Source organism: Equus asinus, chromosome 15 (assembly GCF_041296235.1).
Source record: "Equus asinus isolate D_3611 breed Donkey chromosome 15, EquAss-T2T_v2, whole genome shotgun sequence".
Classification (NCBI taxonomy): Eukaryota; Metazoa; Chordata; class Mammalia; order Perissodactyla; family Equidae; genus Equus; species Equus asinus.
This window is the reverse complement of record NC_091804.1, coordinates 39,396,321-39,420,773: the sequence shown is the minus strand read 5'-3', so window position 1 is coordinate 39,420,773 and position 24,453 is coordinate 39,396,321. Positions and strand designations below refer to the sequence as shown.

The 24,453-nt window shown below is 57.7% G+C and overlaps 1 protein-coding gene across 1 annotated transcript; it reads left to right on the top strand.

Moving 5' to 3' along the window:
- Positions 1–59: 59 nt before the first annotated feature.
- Positions 60–23,476, top strand: PEDS1 (plasmanylethanolamine desaturase 1). The gene is made up of 6 exons (XM_014832655.3): positions 60–343; positions 8,218–8,337; positions 16,998–17,089; positions 18,305–18,449; positions 19,843–20,055; positions 22,069–23,476. The coding sequence occupies exons 1-6, from the start codon at positions 220–222 to the stop codon at positions 22,188–22,190; spliced, it is 816 nt and encodes a 271-aa protein (XP_014688141.1). The 5' UTR covers positions 60–219; the 3' UTR covers positions 22,191–23,476.
- Positions 23,477–24,453: the final 977 nt, after the last annotated feature.

Below are 24,453 nucleotides of genomic sequence, written 5' to 3'. Positions count from 1 at the left end.
GTTGGCTGCGGCTCGGCGGCCGCTGATTGGCCGGCGCGGCCCCGGCGCGGGCCCCGATTGGCTGTGACGCGCGGCCGGGCGAGGCGGCTGCTGGCGCCGCCGCCGCGCCCGGCGCTGGGCAGTCATTGGGCGGCGTGATCTCGCCGCGATTCCGCGGCCCTGCCGCCGCCGCCGCCAGCAGCGCTAGCGGAGCGTGCCGGGCGGGCCGGGCGAGGGGCCATGGCGGGCGCCGAGGATGGGCCGGGCCAGCAACCGGAGCTCGACGAGGACGAGGCGGCGTATGGCCGGCGCTGGGGCGCGCAGCATGCCGGGGCCCGCGAGCTAGCCGCGCTCTACTCGCCAGGTAGGACCTCCGGGCCCCCTCCGGGCCCCCCTCCGGGCCTGCCGTCACCAGCCCAGATTGCAGACAGCGACCCCGGGTCCCGCAGATCGGAGCCCCAGCCTCAGGCCCCGCAGAACTCCAGCCTCGGCTTCTAACTTGCAAATAGCACCCCCAAGTCCACCCCAGAACCCCTTCCAAGACCAAGCCAGAACCCCAGCCCCGGGGCTTTCTGGATGCAAAGACAGTCCCCCCATCAAGGAACTGCCATATCAGGTCCCTGGGCCACACACAGAGCTCCCATCGCACCCCCAGATCCGGATCCTAGCCCCGGGGCACCCGCGCCTGCAAAGACTGCCCCTAGACCGAGGGAGCCCCACCCCAGGACCTGGTCCAAGCCGGAGGCAGCCCCTCGGCAACATGCACTGTCCCCAGCCCGTTAAAAATCACACCCTGTCTCAGGTTCCCCAGATCCGAAATGCACACCCTAGGGCCCCATCTGTGCCCCCAGCCAGGACCCTGTGCTGCAAACAGTGATCTCACCCTCTAAATTTGGGCATGTCATCCCCCTGCTCTGGGAACCCCAAATCGGGAGCCCCCAGCTACCGAGTGCCCCAGACGCCCCTCCCCTAGAGCCCCGTCCTTGCTATAGCTTCAGCGGCTGCAGACCACCATGCCCTCCCTCCCGTCCTCCTGGCTCCTCCCCCTCCGCAGTGAGGAGCATCGCCCGCACGCTGTACTCAGGAGTCCCAGGTGGAGAGGGCACGGCAAATCCTCCGGTTTCAGCTCCTCCCATACACAAGCCGCCACCCCAGCCCATGCCCCTCCCCCACGTGCATATATTGGCCACCTCCACGGGGACTTTGGGGTGGAGCCCCCATATTCTCCGGACCAGACTGCTGTTTAAAGACACCTGCTCCGGTTCGGCCCTCAGGCCAAGATCGCTGGCTTCCTTCCGCTGTGCCTACCGTTTATGCTCCCTCGAGCACCAGCCTCACCCCCTCTCTGACTTCCACGTGAGCCTCGGGAACTTCATTGCCCAGCCCCAGGAGAGCCAAATGTCCCCAGGGGTTAAGGAAGTGCCTGTGAGAGCTCCATAGTCAGATGACTGGGAGCTGTGGAACGCCCCTCTGCCTGGATGTCACCATCACGCTGAGCTCTGTCAAACATTCTTGACGTCTTTCCTCTCGCCAGGGAACAGCCACGGTGCACAGCCCCACCCTGGGGTGGGCATGGGTCCACTGCCACCTTTGGCTTTCTGCCCTGACCTGCCTGGGTTTGCATACCATCTCAGCCATAACTGGCTGCGTGACCTTGGGCCATTTGCTTTCTCGCTGAGTCCTAGATCCACAGAGGCCTTTCGGGAGTTGCAAGTCCATGCTGTGTGTGTGATTTTTTTTCAAACCTGACTTGGTACCTGGCCCATGCTGCCATGGTTTCTTCACCCTGTTCCTAAAACATCCAGCCTGTGGACATAAAACCTCCTGTGCTCCCTGGGGCAGGCTGGGCTTGGCATCCTGACTCCGCTTCTTAGCTCTGTGACTTGGGCCAGGCGACTTTCCCTCTCTGAGCCTCAGTTTCCTCACCTCTAAATGGGGACAAGGCAAAGTTTGTCTGCTCTTGAGTGTCGCTGGGAAGAGGAAGTCAGATCATGTGCTTTGGTGCCTTGCCTGCATACAGTAGGCGCTCCCTGTCGTTAACATGGTAGGCTGACCTTTCCTGTGAGTCTTGGAGTCAGCTGCCTCACCTCTCTGGTCCTCAGACTCATCACCTGGGAAGTGAGGGTGAGGATTCGCAGATTTCTCCTTCGGTGTCCAGCTCTGCCCATTCAAGTTTAAACCCTACCAGCTTTCAACCAGATCATACCCGGGCATTCCGAGCCTCCCCCGGGGACCGCCACCTCCCCGTTCCACGGAGACTCCGTCTTTGTCTGCTTCTAGTTTCCCCAGGTGTCCCTCACTCTCTGACTTACAGCCATGAGGGGATCTGCAGACAGCTTTCTCATGCCCCAAACCTGCAGTCTTATCTCCTCCTGACCTTGAGTTGTGGGGGCCGGGAGTGGAGGAAGGAGAGACTGGCCAGACTGGTTTCTCCAAATTCCCTAGGCCTCCCTCTGCTTGCCCCTGTCCCTGCCCTGTGTGGCCTTGGGTAAGTACCTTGACCTCTCTGGGCCTGACCTATAAAATGAGGGACCAGGCTCAATACATATTGAGCACCTTTGTCCCAGTCCCTGCTGTAGGCCCTGGGGTGAACAAGACAGGAAAAAGGAGCTGGCATTTCAGTAAACGCAGTCAGTAAGGGAAATATCTCACTTGCCGAATGGTGGCAGGCACTTTGGAACAAATATCTAGCAGAAAGGGGGAAGTGAAATATTGGGGGTGGTGACATTTTAGAGAGGGGGCAATTAAGGCCTCACCAAGCAGGTGACATTTGAAGAGACCTGAAGGGAGGGAGACACGAAAATAATGGAGGAAAGATTTGTCCAGACAGAGACACAGCAGGTGCAAAGGCCCTGAGTATTTGCGGAACACCAAGGAGGCCTGTGGGTAGAGTGAGCGAGGGGAGAGTAGAAGTTGCTAGGTTCCAGGACTGAATTCTTGAGATTCCTGGGGCCAGAGATGGGTTGGCACTGTGACAGCTGGTGGGAATAATAAGGCAGCTAACAGAGTTGACATTTATGGAGCACTGGCTGTGCTGGGCATTTTCCTCACGTGCTCTCATTTCATCTTCACCACGATTGTCCGAGGGGCACCCTGCTGTTAACTCCGTTCCGAGACCCCCAGAGCCTCCTCATAGCCCACCCCCCCATCTGTGCTCTTCCTAATGCCTGTCCTGCCCGGGTTAGGCCTGCTTCTGCCCCCACCCGAGGGGCAGGTCCAGGGCCAGCATCCGTTTGCTTTCCCTGAAGTGCCTTGCACGTCCTGAGCGCCCCATCCGTGTTACAGTGTCTCCTGAGGCTTAGCAAAGGGTGACCTGCCCACGGTCACACAGCCGGTGAGTGTCAGGGCAGAACCAGAACACTCAGTGGGGGGGTGTTCTAGGTTCTGTGTTCTTAATCTTCACCGTGGAAGTGAGCCAGCGAGGGTGACGTGCAGGAGGGAGAGCCGGGTCCCGTGTCAGCGGAGCAGCATGCATGCTGGTGGTGGTGGAGAGCGCGGGCCTGCTGTCTGTGGGGAGCTGTGAGTGGCCAGTTCAGGGCAGTGTCGGGTGGAGGGAAGGGCGAGGGCCAATCCTGGGGGCCCCGAGTGTCTGCCTGAGGAGCTGGGGCCTGGTCCTCCGGGTCTGGGAGCCACAGAGGGGCCCACAGCCCACTCCACTCTGGGTTGGGGTTTTGCAGCAGCAGCCGGCCCTGTCCCAGGTGCCAGGCTTTGCGACGGGCCTGCTGGTCTTGGCAGGCCTCCCCCAGCCTCGTGGGCAAGCCTTGGGGTGAGGCAGATAGTCCAGCTTCCCAGCAGGCGCCACCTGAAACCTGGCTATGTGTGCGCCACTTCTCAGGTGCCCTGGGCTCCCGGGCTGGATGGATCCTGAGGGGTCACTCGAGCCCGCTGTCCACCCACCCTGGCTAACTATAGATGCCCCTTGCCCTGGGGGACACAGGGACTCTCAGCGTGGGGGTCAGCGGAAAGGTGGAGGGTGTCAGGACTGCTGGGTGGGGCTCCTAGCCTGCTGTCCAGAGCTGAGCCAGGTTCACTCCCCAGTGAGCGTGACTGAAGCCAGAGGACGGAGGCCTGGTCCCTGCCACGCTCCGGCCCGAGCTGTCTCCCTCCCTCACTCTTGTTGCTTTTCCTTCTCCCTGGCCATGCTTTCTCTTGTTCTCTATTTGTCTCTCTATTATCTCTCCCTGTCTTGGGTTTTCTCTCCTTCTGTCTGTTTCTCATCTCTCTGCATCTCTGGCTCCTGTTCTCGTCTCTGTCTGTCTCTCTTCCTCCCTCTCCGGTCCCTACCTTCTCCCGACCTCCTGTCCCCCCACCTCCCTGACGCCGAGGGGCTCCTGGTGGCCCCGACTGTCAGAAGCGTAGGTGAGTCAGGGCTTCTCTGACTGAACTTCCGGAAAGAGTCGGCCTGAGGCCAAGCTTTGCCTGTGGCTGGCCCCGAGGAAAGCAGAGACGGCCCGAGGCCTGGCGCCTCCAAGCCCTCCACACCACCACCCCCGGGCCAACAGGCTGTCCCGGCTGTCACTCGGCCCAGACCACGGACCTGGCCAGGCCACGGCCTGCTCGGGAACCAAGGCCCCAGCGCTTTGCCAGAGGTGGCCTGAGCTCTTGTGTCCTGAGCAAAGCCCATCCCCTCTCTGGGCCTCAGTCTGCCCATCTGTAAAGTGACACCATTTAGACGCCTGACCACACAGCCCCTGCCAGGTTGACTGTCCACGCCGTGACTTTAGACAAGTCACTTCATCTCTCCAGGCCTAATTCTCCCTCCGAAAGATGGGGCACGTGGTCCCCAGCCCACAGCGTACAGCGAGGGCCAACTGAGATGGTCCCGGGCTCTGTACCTGGCCTGTAGCAGGAGCTCAGTGAAGGCCACTTAGTATACAGATGTATTTTTTATGGATCAAAGTTGAGGCACTTGGTCTGTAGAAGGATCTGGATTCCAGAGGTCAGAGCGAGAGTTTAGATGGGAAAATATTCAGATTGCGGGACATTCTCCATGGCATGGGGAGAGAGCTGGGCTGTCTTTGGAGTCAGGACAGCCCCGGACAGGCTAACGTGTCCCATTTAGGAGCCGGGGATCCAAACCCAGCTCTTCACTTTCACCCTCTGGATCTCAGTTTCCTCCTCCGGAAGCAGGATGCCACCGCGCCTCCCTGGAGAGATTGAGCCTTGGATGAGAGACTGTGCTCAGAGTCTCAGATGACTGCAGGCGCCCGGCCAGGACTGCCACCGGGGAAAGCCACCCAGTGTGAGGCAGCGAGGAGGGCCGGGGACCTGGGTGAACCAGGACCTCTTGCCCCATCTGAGGGGGCAGCCTCTGCTGCTCAGGCCCGGGGTGACCAGAGTCCTGTGTTCTCAAGGGAAGTGGGAAACTAGGAGTTTTATGTGGTTTTGTTAAAGGGTAGCTAATTTTGTTAAAACTGAGAGCAAAATATGCTGGAGGGAGAGGGTCTGCAGCATCTCTGATGTGGGACACACCTGGCCCCCAGCCGTGCCAGGCCTCCCTGGGTGTCCCCGCAGCTTGGGGGTGGGCAGGCAGGCCGTGGGCACTGAGGGATGGGCTGTCCCTCACCCCCTGCCGCCCCCTTCCCCAGGCTTCCTGCAGCTGAGCCCCAGGCCCTGGCCAAAAACAGGAACCAGAAAGGGGAAGGCCCCGGGGGGCCTGACTGGGGTGACCCCAGGCTGCTGCTGGTGGGGCATCAAGGCCATGTGGGCCAAGAGAAACAGCCCCTGACTAAGAAGTAGGAAGTGAGGCACCCTAGGCTGCTTCTGCTGCTGTGTGACGCTGGTGGGGTCCTTCCCCTTCTGGGCCTCAGTGTCCTCATCTGTGCGAGAGGGGGCCAAAGGGACCCTGGGTGTGTCCCTTCCCCCCTCTGAGCCTGGATCTGTTCTTGGGGCGTGGGGAGGATGGCTGTTTTGATTCTGACTCAGGGTGCAGCGTGCTCTCGTGTAACCTGGCAAGGCCCTTTCTCTCTCTCTGAGCCCGTTTCCCTGTCAGGAATCATGGGACACCTCCTCTTTCCTTCCCAAGGTGCTTTGGTGAGGGGAGCCCCGGACACAGAGCCTGGCAGTTTTCCTTTAGGATCATGGTTGGGAATTTGCTCATCCCACAAGCATTTATTGAACCCCAACTGTGTGCCAGGGCCCTGGCGAGCAAGCCAGACACGGTGCTGGGCCTTCTGAGTTCACTTTTGGGTAGGGGAAGACGCACGTTATACAGGCAGTGACAGTCCGGCATGATGGGCCCTGTGTTGGGAGAGCCCAGGAGTCAGAGGAGGTAATCATGGATGGCTTCCTGGAGGTAGAGGTTCCAGGTTGAGATCTGCAAGAGCAGTACCAGAGTCAGCCAGGTGCGGAGGGGGTGAAGGGAACCACAGGCACAGAGCAGTAAAGAGAGGAGAAGACAGACGCAGGAGGGACTCTCTTATCTGTCCTGGCCCCTTCTGGTTGTTAATCACTCACAGGGGCCTGCCTGGCCCTGTTCTTTAAGGTGAGCCTGACCCAGAACATCCTCAGGGCCGTAAGGAGGGAGAGACCGGGACAGCAGGAGCAGGACAGGGTTGGGTGAGAGCAGGGTCTCAGGAGCCAGACCCTCTGGCCATAGGATCCTGGTCTGTAGCTAACCAGATACAGTGGTCTTGGGCTGCTTCCTTGGGACCACTCTGACCCTCAGATTTCTCATCTGCAAAATAGCATCACCTTGGCGGGTCCCGGCACAAAGTAACTGCTCAGTAGATGTTAAACACTAATGATAAGAAAATTCTTATTATTAAGGGTCTTCCATGCCCTTGGGACCAGCTGCCTGAGAAAACAATATTCCCAGGGGCCCTGTCACACATTCTGTGTCACCCACACAGGGTTTTAATTTCCTTTTATTTTTTTTTTAATTTTAATTTACAATTACAAGAAGAGATTTTTGATGGAGTAGTACATTCGCAAATTTTAAATTCAAGAAGGAGTGAGTAAAAAGCCTGTCTTGACTGTAAAGGCCTTTTTCTTTTGTACATAAATGGCTGCCGTTTGGCACTTAGCTTTTTGCCCTTTCCTGTACGTCCTGGGCATCCTTCACATCCACATGGAAACACCCGCCCAGGCTTTGTCCAGGCTGCAGAGATGCCATGGACTCAATTAACTGGGCTGATCCCCCAGGCAGCGGACACTTGGTGATTTCTGGTCTTTCGACACCTCGGACAAACTGCAGTGGGTGAATCAGCTTGTCAGAGCTCACGTGCCTGTTAAAAATGTGGCAACGTTTAAAGAGGAGGTTTCCCACCCACGTCCTGATGTCCAGCTTCTCTCGGGAGTTAGCAGCTCCAGCCCCCCGGGCGCCCTCTCCCGGCAGTAGTGGGCCACTCAGTGGCCACTCCCTTAGAAAGGGCGCACGTGCTTCAGTTTCCCACTGTCCCCACCCAGCCCGCCTCACCTGCCAGCCCCTGGAGACTTGGAGAGTTTGAGACCCTTGTCTGCACTGCCTCTTCCCCACAGCTTGCTGCCAGACCCCCCGCTCCTGGCAGAAGCCCCAGCAGTGGTACCCAAGGCGCTGTTTCTCCTGAATTCCTGACTCGTTGCTGGAGCCCTGCTGGATGGAGGTGGGGCAGGGTCTGAACCTCTGGGATTAAAAGCTGTTTGTAGCCTCTACCTCCAAATAATTACCTACAAAAGGGGACAGGTGATGCCATGATGCCAGTTTGAAAAGCAGGACGTTGGGGCCAGCCCACTGGTGCAGTGCTTAAGTTTGCATGCCCAGCCTTGGTGGCCCAGGGTTCACAGGTTCAGATCCAGGTGTGGACCTACACCACTCATCAAGCCATGCTGTGGTGGCATCCTACATAAAATAGAGGAAGATTGGCACAGATGTTAGCTCAGTGACAATCTTCTTCACCAAAAACAAACAAAAAAAAAGTGCATTAAAGTTCCCTCAGGTGTCTCCAGAGGGAGCCCAAAGGACCCCAGGATACCAACATTTTGGCCTATGTGCCAAAGAATTGGCATGTGCCAAGCCGGCTTCCTGGGCATGTGAGCTGTGCAGAGGGACCTGTGTTCAGAAGGGCCCTGTGCCTGGTTTAATGCGGCCAGTCCCGAGTGTATGACCTGGCCAGGCCCTTCTCCTTCTCTGGGTCTCAGTGACACAGTGACATCATCTGTGAAGTGGGTAGGTTAGGGCCTGTCTGTCGTGCGGCCCCGCCCTCTGGCTGTGGGCCTCCGCTCGGGCGCACACTCACCTCCCGCCTCCTCTCCCTGCAGGCAAGCGTTTCCAGGAGTGGTGCTGTGTGGTCTTGTGCTTCAGCCTCATCGCCCACAACTTGGTCCACCTCCTGTTGCTGGCCCGCTGGGAGCACACGCCCCTCATCATGCTGGGTGTCGGTGAGTGCCCATGGCCCCTCTGCCTGCCTCAGTTTCCCCTGGGCCGGGGACCTACCTGGTGTCTGCGCCACTCTGATGGCACCTTGCATGCATGTGTCGTGTGTGGGTGTGCCTGCTTGTGTGCCTGCCTGCGTGCGATGGAGCCCATGCTGGGAGCCCGCCTCCCGTCTCAGTCAGGGGCACCCGTGGCCTTCCTGTCACTTGGGCCAGAAACCTGGGTGTCAGCCTCCGTTCCCCTCTCTCTCTCATTCCACGTGTAAACCATCATCAAGTGCTCTTGGCACTGCTTCCAAAATGCATCCAGAATCCAGCCTTCTCTCCACCTCCACTGTCCCCACCCTGGCCCAGCCTCCGTCCCCTCCCACCTGGACTATTCTCTGCCCTGGTCTCCCTGCCTCCACCTCTGCCCCCCACTGTGCATTCTCTGCCGACGGCCGGAGAGATCCTGTTAGATACCCAGTGAGGTCACGCCACTCCCCTGTACACATGGAATAAAACACCAACCCCCCAGCACGGGCTGGCCCGGCTCCTCCTCAGACCTCATGTCCCTTGACTCTTCTCTGGCTCCCTCTGCTCCTGCCACACTGGCCTCATCACTGTGCCTCCACCGTGTGCTGTCCAACACACTCCCGCCTCAGGGCCTTTGCATATGCTGTTCCTGGGCCTGGAAGTCTCTTCCCGCAAACACCTGTATGGTTCACCCTCTCATCCAGGTCTCTAGTCAGAGACCACCTCCTCAGGAAGGCTCTCCCTGATTACCCCTTGAAGATAGCAGCCCCATCACAGGCCACCCTTCATCTGCTCTGTTACACAATATCTTTCTTTGTTCGTTATCTGTCTCCCTGCACTCAAATGTCAGCTCCCTGGGGTTAGAGATTTTTGTGGTTCACTGCCGTGTCCCCGCCCCAAGCGCCAGGCCTGGCGCGCAGCAGGTGCTGGATCAGTATTTATGGGCTCAGTGAGTGAAGGAATGAGCAGGCTGCAACTTACCAGTCCCCGTGGAGCGTTTCCGTCCGTCCGTCCTCGCCCATCCACAGCCTGGGAGGTAGATGCTACACTTGGCATCCTATTCCAGGTGAGGAAACTGAGGCTCAGAGAAGGGACCAGCCAGAGTCACACCTCAGGCCAGACTCACAATGTAGTTCTCAATTCACTGTCTCCACTCCCAGGTCCTGGGGTGACTCCGTTTCCTTCCTCTCCGCCCACCACCTGCCCCTCTTCCCTCTAACGCAGGCGCACATCCCCTCCCTGGTCCCGGGCTCCGGGCGGAGGGCAGCTGTGTCCTTGGTCCGCCCGGCCCTCCCTACGTGTTCAGCTCCCACAACCTCATTAAAAGTATTCTGGCTGCCTGCGCCAATAGTGCTCAGGCCGCTAGGGAGCCTTCTGCGTCCGGGCGGGGTGGGCGTGTGCTGGGGGCTGGACCGGCTGGAGCAGGGGAGGCTGACGCATGCAGTGCTGGGGAGCCTGGCCCTGCCTGCAGGAGCCAGACGCACCCCCTCCACCCAGGGGTCAGAGAGACTTCCACCTCCGGCCTCTCTGCCCCGGAGCATCACATTCAAGGCCAGTAAGTAGACAGTGTGAGCCCTGAACCCCATCCGGGGACAGTTACCAGCAGGCCCCTGCCGACCTGGATTCCGAGCTCCACCACCTCCTGGCTGGGTGGCCTTGGACAAGTGTCATTGCATCTCTGAGCTCATTTACCACATCTGTAAAGCGAGGCTGCTCACAGCACCTGCCTCCCAGGGCTGCTGTGAGGGCAAAGTGCAGGCATGCATAACCGCTGAGAGGGCCAACGACAGCAGAGGTGAGGGGACCCCGCCAGCATCACGCACCGGGGCTTGGACCTTCCTTCCGCTCAGTGATCACTTTAACAATGGCTGTTTCCCAAACTCCTGCTGTGCGTCAGGCCCCACGCTGGGCTCTTTAACCCTTGGCGGCCACCCTGAGGAGGTCTGTCACCATCCTCTGCGAGGCTGGGTGACTTGCCCATTGGCCCTCAGCCGCAGCGTCTGGGGTCACGTTTCCAGACCTGCCTGGCTCCCAGACCACGGACTCATCCCAGGGGCAGTACAACCTCCAGTTAGCATTGGAAAAAAGGGGGTTCCAGGTGGCGGGCCCGGTTTGGGAAAGGGTATGCAGCTTCAGAGCCCAGGTGTGTGTTTTCCAAACCAGGAGAGGGGGCATCCTGAGCAGGGCACCACGTCCCTCCCTGGTTAGGACCAGAGCTGCCAGCCCTGGCCCAGGAGATTCCTGGCTGTCTGGCCACTGCATGTGATGCCAGCCCCCCCACACACACACACACACCTTGCCTCTGGGCTGAGAAGGGCAGACAATCCTGATAGTGGTGTTTGCACAGTCCCTAATCCGTTTAAGTAGCCGCCCTGATTTGTGTGCTAACATGCGGGCGGGAAGGCATCCTGCCAGCCTACAGCACCTGCCCCAGCCCAGCACTATCTCCCCAGAGGCTCCGGTGCTCCCGGCAGGCCCTGGAAACCGGGGCGGGGCCGGGGGGGGAAGCATGAGAAGGTGCCCAATTAATAAGTTCAGACAGATGAGGCAGTGCTGGGAAACAAATCAAGATCAGGGACCAGCAAGAAGAGGTGAGAGGTCAGGGAATACCTCTCTGGAAAAGCGACATTTGCATAGAGACCTGAAAGAGGTCGGGGAGGGAGCCAGGCACTCATCTCTGGGAGGGCCATTCCAGGCATAGGAAACAGCAAGTGCAAAGGCCCTGAGGCTGGTCTGTGCCCCATGTGAGGGGCCTGGAGAGGGGGCCAGTGTGGCTGGAGAAAATTGATCAAAGGAGAAGTAGCTGGTGGCAGCTCCAGGAGGCAGTGGGGACAGATCACGTGGGGCCTCGAATGCTGTGGTCTGGACTCGGGGTTTTCTTCTCTAGACTGTGAGAAGCCACTGGTGAGTTTACCAGGGGAAGCTGACGTCATCTGATGCTGCAGGGAGGAGGGAGGAGGGATAAAGAGGTCCAGAGAGGAGGTGAAGAGGGTGGCAGACCCGGGCGGGCAGTGAAGGTGGCAAAATTCGTCCAATCCTGGGCGAGCTGTGCACGGTGAGCCGTGAGGGAGGGGTCAGCGGCCACTCGCAGGCTTCGGGTTGAGTGATGGAGGCGGTGGGGCTGCTGATGGCAGAGACGGGTCACGGTCTGAGGAGCTGGCTTGAGGGGAGATCCTTGAGGTCTGGCCTGAGAGCCAAAGGGAGGTGTCGACCTGGCTTGGAAGTCCCAGACTGGAGGCAGGGGCCGCGGCTGCAGGTGGGAATCTCAGTAGCGATGGCCTTTGAAGCCCAGGGGCTGGCGGAGTGCCCCCAGGGGCTGAGTGTGCACAGAGGCCGAGGCCTCCTGTCTTCCGGGCTGGGGAGAGGAGGAAGAACCCACCAGGGAGCCAGGAGGGGACGCGGAGGCTAAGAGGACAGTGTGTCTCCAGAAGACTTGGGGGTCAGCTAGGAGCAGCCACCGAGCAGACCAGTGAGATGGGGTGGTGAGGGGACCACCGAGTCTGGCCACGTGGAGGTCCTAAGCGACCTTGACAAGGGCAGCGTTGTCGTGAATGCGTGAGTGACTGCGGTGAATGCGTGAGTGACTGCGTGCTGTTTGCTGCCCTCTGGGGAGGTGGAGAGAAGGGTAGGGGCTGTGAGCTGGTCCTGGAAGGAGTGAGTAGGAGTTTTCTGGCAGGCTGGCGGAGGGGCGGAGGTTCAGGCAGCGGGGCGTGAGCGCAAAGGTCGGTGATGAGGTCAGCAGTCACAGGCCTCTGGTCACGGCCCGCCCCGCCCAGTAGGTCAGGTGAGGAGTCTCCGCGTGATTCTGAGCGGAAAGGTGGCAAAGATGGGGTTTGGCTCCCGGACCACAGGGACCAGCCCTCAGCACTCTCCGCTGCTGTCTCAGCCACTCTGTCTCCACACCAGGCCTTGAGGTGGGCAGGGGCCAGGGAGGCCCAGCTGGGTGACCTGTGACAGCCCAGGGACTGTCTGAGGGTCAGTGAGTCATCCCCATCCCCACACAGTGGCCTGCAGACAGGGCGGGAACCAGGCTGAAGCCGCCCTGGGCAAGCCAGAGCCACGCTGGGACAAAGAAGCTTCTGTGTGGCTGCCTCCGCCAGCCCTGCCCCCACTGACGCGGCCCCAGGCGGCAGGCTTGGGTCCTGGAGGCCTGCTCTAGAAACAGCCACCCGCTGCTCCCCAGGACAGGGAGGCTCCTCCTCTCCCATTCTAACCTCTGTGCGAAGCTCACATCCCTCCCCACGCAGCAGCCTGAAAGGACCAGGTGCTGGTCATTTGACGGATGACAAGGCTGAGGCTCGGAGAGAGGAGCAATATCTAAGCCACCGACCATAGCAACGTGGGGGCGCGCAATGTGGGACCGTGCTGCAGGCTCTGCCCACGCCCACCCGTTTCCTTGATGGATGGCAGGTGACTGAAGTCACTGCCTGTGCCCAGACCTGGACAGGAAGGCTCCGTGGCCGTGCAAATGGCCCTCACCGGCGGCCCCCACCGCCCCGGCTGCCACATGACTCTGCAAGGTCCTTATCCTCCCAGTGTCGCTTCCTCTCTGGGAAGTTGGGTTGCGCAGGGCCCGTCACAGTGGACATGGAGTGAGATAATACCCTTTTTAAAAATAGGCTTTTTTTTTTTTAGAACAGTTTAGGTTTACAGAAAATGAGCAGAGTTCCACATGCCCCCTGCCCCCAGTTGGCCCTGTTAACATGTCACACCTCGCATTAGTATCCTGCACTTGTTACAGTTCACGTGCCAACATGGATACATTATTCTGAACTGAAGTCCACCGTTTATTCAGGTTTCCTTAGTTTTTACCTCACGTCCTTCTTCTGTCCCAGGATCCCATCCGGGACTCCGCATGACCCTGAGCTGTCATGTCCCCCATGAGCCTTCCCGTGACAGCTGGAGGCAAGCTGCTGCTGGGTCGGGTGCCCTCTGCTGGCGCCTGTCTGGCGTTGGCCCAGCCTGGTTGTGTGCTGGGGAGGAAGCGCTCAGAGGTGGGGTGCCGCTTCCGTGACATCACAGCGAGGGGGGGTGTCAGCAGCACTTGCATGTGGCGCTGACCTTGACCGCTGACCCTGGTGGTGTCTGCCGGGGGTCTCCACGACCCGGTCACAGTCCTCCGCTTCCATGCTGTGTGCCCTTTGGAAGGAGGTCACTGCGCAGCCACAGTTAAGGTGTGGGGCGTTATGCTCCCCAGTGATGCCATTTTTAACACCTTTGACATAGGGCCTGGCACACAGGAAACACTCCAGTGCTGACCTTTATCACGTATGTTATCTTTATAATATTGTTCTTATTATCATCGTTCTTGTCATCTGTAAGGATTAAATGCTTAGGACGATTAAGGAGATAAGATATGTAACCGGCTTAGGACTGGCCTTGGTACAGTTTAGGGATTAAAAGAGATAAAACATTTAAGGTGCTGGCAGGGGGCCTGGTACTAAGTGTTCAATAAATGTCAAGTAAAAAATAGGTAAATAAATAGCTGATGTCCGGACCAAAGGTAGCGAGGGTGTATGTCTGCACACAGGCCTGTACCTGAGTGTTCACAGCAGCTTGAGTCCCAACCTGGACACAACCCAGACATCCAGCAACCACATGGATGAGCGCTGTGGCACGTCCAGGGAGGGGAATACTACTCGGCAATGAAAAGGATGCCGTCCTGATAACACACAGCTCCACGGATGACTCTAGAAGCATCGTGCTAGTGACGGAACCTGGATCCAAGAGCACATACCACATGCATCCATTGATAGGAAGTTCCAGAATAGGCAAAAGCGGTCTCTGATGGGAAGCAGATCCGTGGTTGCATGGAATGGGGGGGGGTGGGAGATTAAGGGGCATTAGGGTGCCTGCTGGGGGGCTGCCTTCTCGTGAAGGCAGTGTTTAGGCACGGCATTAGTTACAGCTATCAGGACAGGGCCTCAGGAGGCACCTCAGCTGACCCCTCACTATGCAAGTGAAGGTGCTGAGGCCCAGAGAGGGCAAGGGGCTTGCCCAGGGTCACACAGCAATATGGTAGCAAGAGATGAGGCCCCCGACTTTTGGTCTAGGTCCACCTTAGCCCTTGGCCATGTGGCCTCTCGTCCCTCCTGCTAGACAGCGTGTGCACAGCATCCTGTGGTATGCAGCAGGAGCTCTGTTAATGCCCCTGGACCTACCGAGGTGCCGTTTAGGGCGTGAAAGGGTGCTGGTCTGGGAGGCAGGGTGACCCTCCTCTTCCCTACCCACGGCTATCACTTCCATGCCATGGGTCTGGGGGGCAGGTGATCCAGTTCTCTGAGCCCCGCCCTCATCCAAGAAGTGGGGACAATCGATGAGGCCATCCCAGGTGGTGACAAGTGTGACAGAGAAAAGCAGGGAGATGTGACCGAGAGCACCTGCCTGAGAGGACGGCTCTAGCCAGGGTGTTTGGGTGCTGGTTGCCCTGAGCTGGAAGCTGAGGAGGAGCGGGCGCCCGGGGTCTGCAGGGAGGGGTGGGGGGCAGGTGGAGGAACAGCAAGTGTGGCAGCCCTTGGCCTCTGTCTCCCCAGCCTCCCCCAGCCCTCAGCCTGGGCCACCCTCCCAGCATCGTCACCGAGGAGCCCAGCCTCTCCCCAGCCCAGCCACCTGTGCCTTGTCACCCTACAGCCTGTCCTTGGGCTTCCACATGCACGTGCCCACCTGCCCACCAGCCCCTGTCACAGGAGCTCGCAGGTGCCTGCATATTGCTGTGCCTCCCACCCCCCCGTCCCTCCCACATTTGGCATCCGTGGGGCGGGACATGCGAGGCCTCTGGAGAGTCTCTGGTCACAGCTGCCCTCACTGCAGGCCCGGCCATCGAACTGCACGTCTGCATGACCCGCACGCTCCCCCTGCCCCCTTGCTCTCGAGCCCTGGTCCCCTGTCACCCTGTCACAAGCAGCTGAGGCCCTAGCGGAACTGAGAGAACCTTAAATGGCCCAGCTGGGCCTCGGACATCAAATTCACACCAGAAAACCGAGTCTGGGGAGGGAAGGAAAGGGTCGGCCTGAAGTCACATGACCCAGCCGGCACTCACCACTCGGAACCACTCCCCCCCACCTCCACCCCTGGATCTCTGCCCCTGGAGATAGTGAGCTCAGTGTCTGTGCATCTCTGGCTCTAGAGCTTGGCACACAGTAGGTCCTCGCAGAATGTTGCTTGATCGACTAAATGACTGAGTAACAGCAAGAATAATGTGTCCTGAGGGCTCCGTGTGCTGAGCACCGGCCGTGGTGCTGCACGTGATGAATTCATCAGATATCTACTGAACCCCAGTGAGGGCCAGGAACCGGATTCGGCCATCAACAGAAGACGGAACTCCCTGCCTTGGTGGGGCTGACATTCTCGTGGGGACACAATAGACAAACAAAAATGAAGTCCAGGGTGACAGGTGCTCCGGAAAAGGAAAGACGAGAGATGGACGCACTGGAAGACGGGAGTGGCCACAGTTTTAGATCAGGGGTCCCCAGAGGACTTTGAGCAAAGGCCTGAAGGAAGTAAGGAGTGAGCTGTGTCACCTTTGGGAAAGAATGTTCCGGGCAGAGGGAGCAACAGTGCAAAGACCCAGAGGCGTGTAAGGGTGTGCGAGGGGACTGACAGGGGATGGCTCGGGTGTGGTACCTCTGGCAGGTTGCTGGCCACTCTGCCTCAGTCTCCCCAAGTGTACAAGCGTGGCAGCATCCTGCTGTGTTCGATTTGGATCTCAAGACAGGTTAAGAGCCCAGCCCTGCCCCTTGCCGTCTATGCCACCTCAGTCTGGTGGCTTCTGTTCTCCAAGCCTGTTTCTTCCTCTATAAAGTGAGAATAAAAATTAAAATGGTACCAATTTCCAACAGATTGTGGGACGCCTCTGAGATCGAGCATGTAAAGCACTGGCGTCTGGCACTGAGAAAGTGCTCAGGAATGGTAGCCACTATGTTTTTTAAATCATCATTCCCATCTATCTAGAGGAAACTAGGGCACAGAGAGGTTAAGTAACATGCCCAGTGTCACACAGCCAGTGAGTGACAGCTGGAATTTGAGTCCAGGCCTGACAGCTTTTAACCTCTGTATTATCCTGAGCCCTCAAGTGAGTGAGTGGTGTTGGGGTCTCGGAGGGGACACCACCCAGTTCTGAACAAACTGAGAACAAAGATAAGGAAAAGGCTACTGGAGGCCAAATTATCGTGTTTATTGTTGATAAAAGCCAGGTTGGGGAGGGCATGGCTTCTGTCTGCACAAAAGATGCTCTGACACCCACCCTGAAAGGAGGTTTCCCTCTAGTCACCGGCCGTGCTGGAGCAGAGCAGGCTTCCCCATGTGGGGCAACTGGGGCTCAGGGACACGGGACAGTCAGCGCCTGATAGGGGAAGGGTGGGCTGATCCCAGCATCCAGTTTATTCTCTCTAGACTCACCAAGCAGGTGAGTCCCTGCGGCTCCCCTGAGGCAGAGCACGTGAGGGGACAGATGGAGGCCAGGGGTGTCACACCGGGGCTCCAGTCACAGGGCAGAAACATGCAAATAGAGAAGGGACCCTCTCCCCTAACGAGTGAGTGAACGCGCAGGTGAGCGGGTGAGTGCGTGCGTGACTCCTGATTTGGGGCGGGGAGGTGGGTGGCCGTCCCTCTGTGTGTCCCCCCACCCCGGCTCACCCTGCCCTTGTCCACAGTTGCAGGAGCCCTCATCGCTGACTTCTTGTCTGGCCTGGTGCACTGGGGAGCCGACACCTGGGGCTCCGTGGAGCTGCCCATCGTGGGGAAGGTGTGTATGTGGACCAGACCCGCAGCCCAGCCTGGCTCCTCCAGAAGGAGGTCAGGCTCTCTGACCTTGGGCCAGTCCCCTGTCCTCTCTGGGCCTCTGATTCCCCATCTAAAAGATGGGAACCATCCTTCCAGCCCCACCCCGTGCCCCTCCTCCGAGACTAGCACAGGAATCCCCCGGGATTTTCTGGAAGCAGAAGCATCAAGCATAGGACAGTCAGAGAGCTCTGCGCTGTGTCTGCCTCCCCAGGACCCCGTGAATGTGGGGCCACGTCTGGTTCTCTTTGCCTGCCCTGCCGCACCTCACTGCCTATTTATTTGTTTGTTTTAATTGAACCTTATCTTATACCAGTCAGACTTTTTTGGTTGTTCGTTACACAAAATCCATTACAAACTGGCTTAACAAACAAAAGTACTAATTCTGTACTGAAAATTTCAGTAGAGCCAAATTAAGACGGGGCCAGGTCCGGCAGGACAGACCGTATTCTCTGGACGCAGTCTCTCTCCACGGCCGGCTCTGCCGTCGCCTGCAGGCCTCTCTCCGGTGTAGGCTTCCGCCAACGAGGCGGCCGGGAAGGCTGTGGCTGCCTGGCTTCCATCCTCTCAGCTCAGCCCCCAGTGGCCAGAGAGCTCTCCCCTCCGGCAGTCACAGCCAGTCCCATGGCTCACTCCCATTGGTCCAGCTTGGGTCACATGCCCATCCCTCAGCCCGTCACTGGGGCCGGAGGGGTGGGATGCTGTGATTGGCCAGGCCGGGGTCACGTGCTCACTCTTAGGTGGAGCTGTGGGGGGTCAGCCCCATCAGAACAGCTTGTACTAAGAGAAGAGGGGGAGCTGGTACCAGCAGGAGGGGCTTGGATGCTGGGAAGAAACAGGGTCCTGCCTGTCACTGTGAGGCGTCTGTTCAACTGTGTTAGGGTGGGGAAGAAGGGCGGGGATGGTCTCCAAGTCCCCTCACAGCCCAGTAGGGAGACTGAGGCCCAAAGAGGGGCAGTACCAGGCCGAGGTCCCCACCAGGTCATTTTGACCCATCTTCTGCTGGAGCTGCTGGACCTAGGCCCTGAAGGCTGGGTGGCATCTGTATCAGTGGCATGGTGGAAAGTTCTGGCATCCCGAAGGCAAGGAGGTGAGCCCAGTCGAGCGTGTGCAGGGGGTCATGGAGAGTGGCTGACCAGCACGGGCTGACTGGTCGCATGGATCCCCACCCCCACCCCAGGCCTTCATCCGCCCCTTCCGGGAGCATCACATCGACCCCACGGCGATCACACGGCACGACTTCATCGAGACCAACGGGGACAACTGCCTGGTGACACTGTTGCCGCTGCTGAACATGGCCTACAAGTTCCACACCCAGAGCCCCGGTGAGCACGCCAGCTGGTGGTGGGCTCCAGGGGCCACAGGGACAGATGTGCACACCCCCTTCAGGAGCCTCCTGTGGCTCGTGTGTGTGTTTGACCCCTCACAGTGTTATAAAAATTTTTAGTTAGTTGCCTTCATATAAAAGGGGGACATTTGACATAAAGATCTGTGTTTCCAGCTTCTCCCGAACAATCTGATCTGGCCACCCTGGGTCTTTGTTCCCACTTGGCTTCCCTGAGCTGGAGATGAGCTGTGGCCACCTTCTTTAGACAGGACACATGCTCTCCTATTTGCCACAGTCCCCACTACTCCCTGCTGTACTACACCCAGCCCGCCTTGCTCATTTGTGTTACCTGCCTGACCCTGAGGGCTTCTGGTTTTGCTGCCTTGGCTTAGTGGGAAGAGTATAGGCTGTGACCTCAGACAGTCCGGAGTTCAGATCTCTGTCCTGCCTCTTTTGGAGAGGGAATTTGTCCCAAAGCAAGTCCCTTCATTGCTCCGAGCCTCAGTTACCTCATCTGTCACGTGGTGGGAAGGTGGGTGGATGAGTGCTTCCTCCGTGCCAAGGATTTCTCCAACAACTCGACACCCGGGTGCGTGTGTGAGTTTGGGTGGTACAGTGGGTGCTCTGGTACCCCAGCACATCCTCTTCCCCAGGGGCTGCGCCAGCCCCCAGCTGCTGAGAGTGGTGGCTGCTAACGGCTCCCAGCTGCCCCTTCTGAGAGTGGCCAGGACAGGACCCGCCTCTCCCCTTGGGATAAGCCTGAAGCCAGTGACAGGAGAAGCCTACGAAAGGCCAGCCCCCTCGTCTCTGCTTGGGACCAACTCTGTGGAGCCATTGATGCTCCATAGCGCCCCCCAGGATCCCACTGAGACGAGACTCTGCCCCGCCATCTTTGCTCAGCTCGTCTTCTGCCCTGTCCTGCTTCCCTCACTCCCTCATGCTTTTCCAGAAGAGAGGATTCCCCCCCAGGCCCAGATAAATCACGTGCATGTGAATCCTTGTCTCAGGCTCTGCTTCCAGGGAACCTCGACCAAGACTTATTCCCATTTTATTGATGAGGAAATTAAGACTCAGAGAGGCAGAATCACCAACCCAACCACAAACAGCCAAGAAACATCAGAGCGGGGATCTGAACCCAGCTCTGCCGACTCCGGAGCCCACGTTCTTAATGATTGCTTGTGCTTGCTCCGCTGTCTGCCCACTGCAGAAGGGGAGGCTGAGGCCCAGAGGGGAGTCTGAGCTGGCTGAGGCCCTGTGGGAGGTGGGAGGGGGCCCCGGTGCTGTCCTGGGATGGGAGCTGCCCAGCGAGTGCTGAGGGCCAGGCTGATGGTGGCCCCAGCCTATGTGACACCGTGTGGGCCCTGTGGGCACCCACCCTGTCCCCCCTGCAGAAACCCTGGAGCAGCTGTACCCCTGGGAGTGCTTCGTCTTCTGCCTCGTCATCCTCATCACCTTCACCAACCAGATCCACAAGTGGTCACACACGTACTTCGGGCTGCCACACTGGGTCACCTTCCTGCAGGACTGGCATGTCATCTTGCCACGTAAACACCATCGCATCCACCACGTCTCTCCCCATGAGACCTACTTCTGCATCACTACAGGTGCGGCTGTAGGGTGGCGTGGAATGAGCCGCCCCTGCTGTGGCTGCAGATCTGTCTTCAGGGTCAGGAGGGCAGAGGTCACATGGGAGGTCATGCAGTCCTTGCCCTGCCAGAACATTCTCACAGAGCACACATTTATTGAGCACCTACTATGTGCTGGGCACTATTCTAGGTGCTGAGGACACAGCAGTAAACAAGACAGACACCCCACCACCACCTCATGGACCATCCCGTCCCTCCAGCAAATATTTACTGAGGACCTACTATGCGCCAGACACTGCTCTGGGCTTAGGACACAACACTGAACAAAACAGGCAAAAATCCCTGCCTTCGTGGCATTCACCTTTAGTAGGGGACATTCCAGACAATAAATAAATAAGTCCTACACCTGATGGTGCTAACTGCTGTGGAGGAAGATAAAGCAGGGGGCAGGAGAAGGAACTGGGGGCCTTCGCTGAGCAGGTGACATTTGAACAGAAAGAGTGATGCAGAGCTGGAGGAGGAGCCCTCCAGGCAGCAGGAACAGTAGGTACAAAGGCCCTGTGGCAGCAACATGCATGCCTGATTTGTTTGAGGAACAGCACAGAGGCTCTTGTGGCTGGAGTGGAGGGCGTGAGGGGAGAGTGATGGCAGAGAGGAGAGAGGCCGCCAGCCCTGAGAGGTGCTGTGAGGAGACAAAGCAGGGGGAAGGGCAGAGAGTCATGGCGGCCGGGGCAGGGGAGGGAAGCTGTTCACACAAGGTCTTCAGAAATCTGAAGAAGTGTGGGCGGGGCCCTGCAGATAAATAGGGACAGATGGTCCAGGCAAAGGGAACAGCAAATGAAAAGGCCCTGAGGCAGGAACATGTCAGGAGACCCACATGCCCTTGGGAGGAAAGGGCCAGTGCCAAAGAGGTGAGGGGAGCCAGGCAGTTTTCTGGGGCCTGAGGGGGTCTTTCAAGGTTAAGTATATCTGGGGTGCTGTCTAGTCAGGCCAGCTCAGCTTCACTTGTCGGCTCCTCCATATGTGTCTTGAGACTCACAGCCTCCCTGGATGTCATTTTTTCATCCACCAAATGGGGCTGCAGCCACCTCCAGAAACCACCTCCCCAGGGCTGGGGTGTGCATGGCAAGATGGCAGATGCAAAGTGCTTGGCACATAGTAGGTACTCCTTGAGCTGCAGCTACTTGTATTTTGGTTTTTGTTGTGTTTGTTTTGTTTTTATTTTGTTCTTTTTGTCTTTCTGGAGATACAACTTGAGAGCCACAAAAAATATTTTTGGCCCGTCCTGAAATCACACTCTGAGGGCAGATGGAGGGTTTGAGTTGAGGCTGTTTCAGAGATCAGTTGACTGCTCAGCAGGCCTGGGATCAGTCTTGGTTTGGCCGCATAGTAATCGGGACACCCCCCACAAGCCTCAGTCTTCTCGTGTGGAAAATGGTGGTTCAGTGGGAGGCTGTAATACAAGGTAAATAGGACTGTCAGCAGTATTTCGTGACCACCTACTATGTGCCAGACACCATTCTAGGCGCTGGGATCAACAGTGAAAGAACATGGGGTTGTGCTGTTAGGAGCTAACATTCTAGTTGGAGGCTGGAGAGAAAAACCCACACAAAACAGGGAAGTGGTGAATGAAAGAGAATGGTTACAGGTTATCATAAAGGCTATCAGGAAATAAAAGGGTGATGTGACAGGCCTGGAGTGCTGCTGAAGTGGTGGTCAGGGAAGGCTTCCTGGAAGAGGTGGCATTTGAGCCAAGGGATAAGAAAAGCTGCCACCGTGCCTGGCATGTAGTGAGCGCTCAGTAAGAAAGGAATGAGTGAGGGGATGAAGGTGTGTCTGAGCCGCCCCTCACTAAGCCCCTGGTGGGAGGCCCCCATCCCCAGATGCCTCCGTCACTCTTTGTCCCCTGCCCTCTGCAGACTCACTCCCCATCACGTCACTCGTCACTCGTGTCCCAGGCAGGGCAGCTCTCCACCCCCTCGCCTGCTGCTCTCCCATTCAACCCACCGCCCTGTGCTGTTTCCACCACAGGCTGGCTCAACTACCCTCTGGAGAAGATAGGCTTCTGGCGACGCCTGGAGGACCTCATCCAGGGCCTGACGGGCGAGAAGCCTCGGGCGGATGACATGAAGTGGGCGCAGAAGATCAAATAGCTCGTCCGAGCCTGCCACCTTGTTGCCAACCCTCCCCAGCACCCCCAGACCGAAGCCATCTGCCAAATTCCAGCCTCCTCTCGCCGGCCCCTCCAGGTGGAGAGGATGCCTCCTGGGCTGGGCCCGGGCACCCCCAGCCCACCCCTAGTCACAGAGAATACTTGAGCCACTGATTTTTCATTTCCTCTTTTTCATTTTCTTTCCTCGGCCCCTCCTGGCCACCCGAGCTGCTCTGTCTGCCAAGCCTGACTCTGCAGAAAAGGATCCCCACCCTGCCAGCCTCCCTCGGTGGGGGGGCTCCACTGCTCCCTGCACCCCTGTGGCCCCCTGCCCCGCTGGGCAGCCCTGCAGCACGGCTGGCCTTGGGACCACCGAGTTGTCTTATCGTTCCTCCTTGTCTGCCTGCAGTGGTCTGGGAGCTCCCAGGCGCACCTCAGTGTCCCTGGAGCATGGCCCTGCCATGGCTCTGCAAACTGACCCCAAAGGCCTGGATGGGTGACAGCCCCGGCCACCACCTTCAGCCTCGCCTGTCCACCCAAGGATGGCAAAGCGCAGCAAGAGTCGAGGGCAGCCGGCCAGGAAAGGCCAGAATTTCCTGCCCAGGTCTGGACCCCCGCCCCCACCCGCCCCCGTCTGTCAGAGCTGATGTTTCTAGTCAGGAGGATGTCTTCCCAGGGTCTTGTCCTTTGAAAGGGGGACACAGTGTCCCCTCTGGCCAGGGGTATGCCAGAGAAGGAAGAATGGGGCTTTTTTGTTTTAGTTTTTTTTTAAAGGTGCTTGCTTGTTTAATGTAAATAATAGAAAGCCTTAATATCTTTTCTGTAACACGGAGTAATATTTTAATGTCAGGTTTTGGATGTACATAATATATTTATAACAAAGCAGCAAGAGTCTACTTACCCTCGGCTGCCTCGTGCTTCCTGATTGGCTGGAGAAGTGGGGAAGGAGCCGGAGTGTGCGGCCCCACCCCTACCCCCGTTCCCAGCTCCCCCCAGCCCTGGACCCAGGATGGGGGGCTTTGTCACCTGAGCAGTGAATTAATGTTGGCATCTGCTCCAAACACTTGGAGGAGAGCCACGATTTGATGAGGAATCGTCCTCATGCAGCAGATTATGTTGGCTGATCCCCATCCGTGAGTGCGTGATGTTTACTGCACCTGGTGTGTACCAGGCTCTGGCCTGGACACTGGGGCACAGCGATGAACAAACAGACAAAGACTTACCCGGGTGGAGTTGACCTCCTGGGGAGAGAGACAATAAACAGAAATAAATGCACATGGACATTCAGATGGTGATTTGTGAAGAAAATCAAATAGCATGGAACCACATGGGAAAAGCGGGTCTGCTTTGGCAGGGTGGTCATTGGGGAGGGCCTCTCTGAGGAGGTGACAGTCCAGCTGAGACCTGGAGGAGAAGATGGAGCTAGCTGGGGAAGGAACTGGGGGAAGAAACTGCATGACTGGACAGCAAGTGCAAAGGTCCTGAGGCAGGAACAGGCTTGGGGGTTTAAGAGACTGGCTAGACTGGAGTGAACAAGGGGAAAGTGGAAAATGAGGTTGGAAAAACAGAGAATTGTTATGGAGCCTCACAGGCTGAGACAAGTGGGGAGACACTGAACATTTTGGATAAATAATAAGTATCTTGTTCATTTATTCGTTGACAAATAATTATAAGGCACTTCTTATGTGTCAGGCACAGATTCAGTACTGAAGACTACAGACTTTACAATCAGTCTGGGCTAGATAGTTTCTACAATATTAGCCAGGAAAAAGATAAGAAAATGCCTGTTGGGGACAGAGAAATGATAAGACTCTAGAGCAGTCACAGATAAAACACTTTTTTAAATAGTAATAGTTTTTATTTTTTTAAAGATTGCCCCTGGGCTAACATCTGTTGCCAATCTTTTTTTTCCCTCCTCCTTTTTCTCCCCAAAGACCCCCCGTACATAGTTGTATATTCTAGTTGTAGGTCCTTCTGGTTGTGGCATGTGGGATGCCACCTCAGCGTGGCCTGATGAGCAGTGCCATGTCCGCCCGCAGGATCTGAACCTGCAAAACCCTGGCTGCTGAAGTGGAACTCGTGAACTTAACCACTCACCCACAGGGCCGGCCCCAAAACGTTTTTAAAATGTGACTCATAAACTCATTTTCCTTAAAGTTTGTCCACCACTAGACTTGATTAGTGACTGAGGGGGCCACAAAAGGAAGGGGGATTAGAATTCATTAACTCCTAACTGAGAGAAAACTATAACTTAAGCAAAAGGT

What these genes read in the sequence shown, in the direction of transcription:
- PEDS1 (XM_014832655.3), top strand. Translation starts at nt 220, where the DNA reads ATGGCGGGCGCCGAGGATGGGCCGGGCCAGCAACCGGAGCTCGACGAG. An exon ending in AGCCGCGCTCTACTCGCCAG is followed by an intron (nt 344 to 8,217) that starts GTAGGACCTCCG and finishes CTCTCCCTGCAG; the next exon opens with GCAAGCGTTTCCAGGAGTGG. An exon ending in GTTCCACACCCAGAGCCCCG is followed by an intron (nt 18,450 to 19,842) that starts GTGAGCACGCCA and finishes TCCCCCCTGCAG; the next exon opens with AAACCCTGGAGCAGCTGTAC.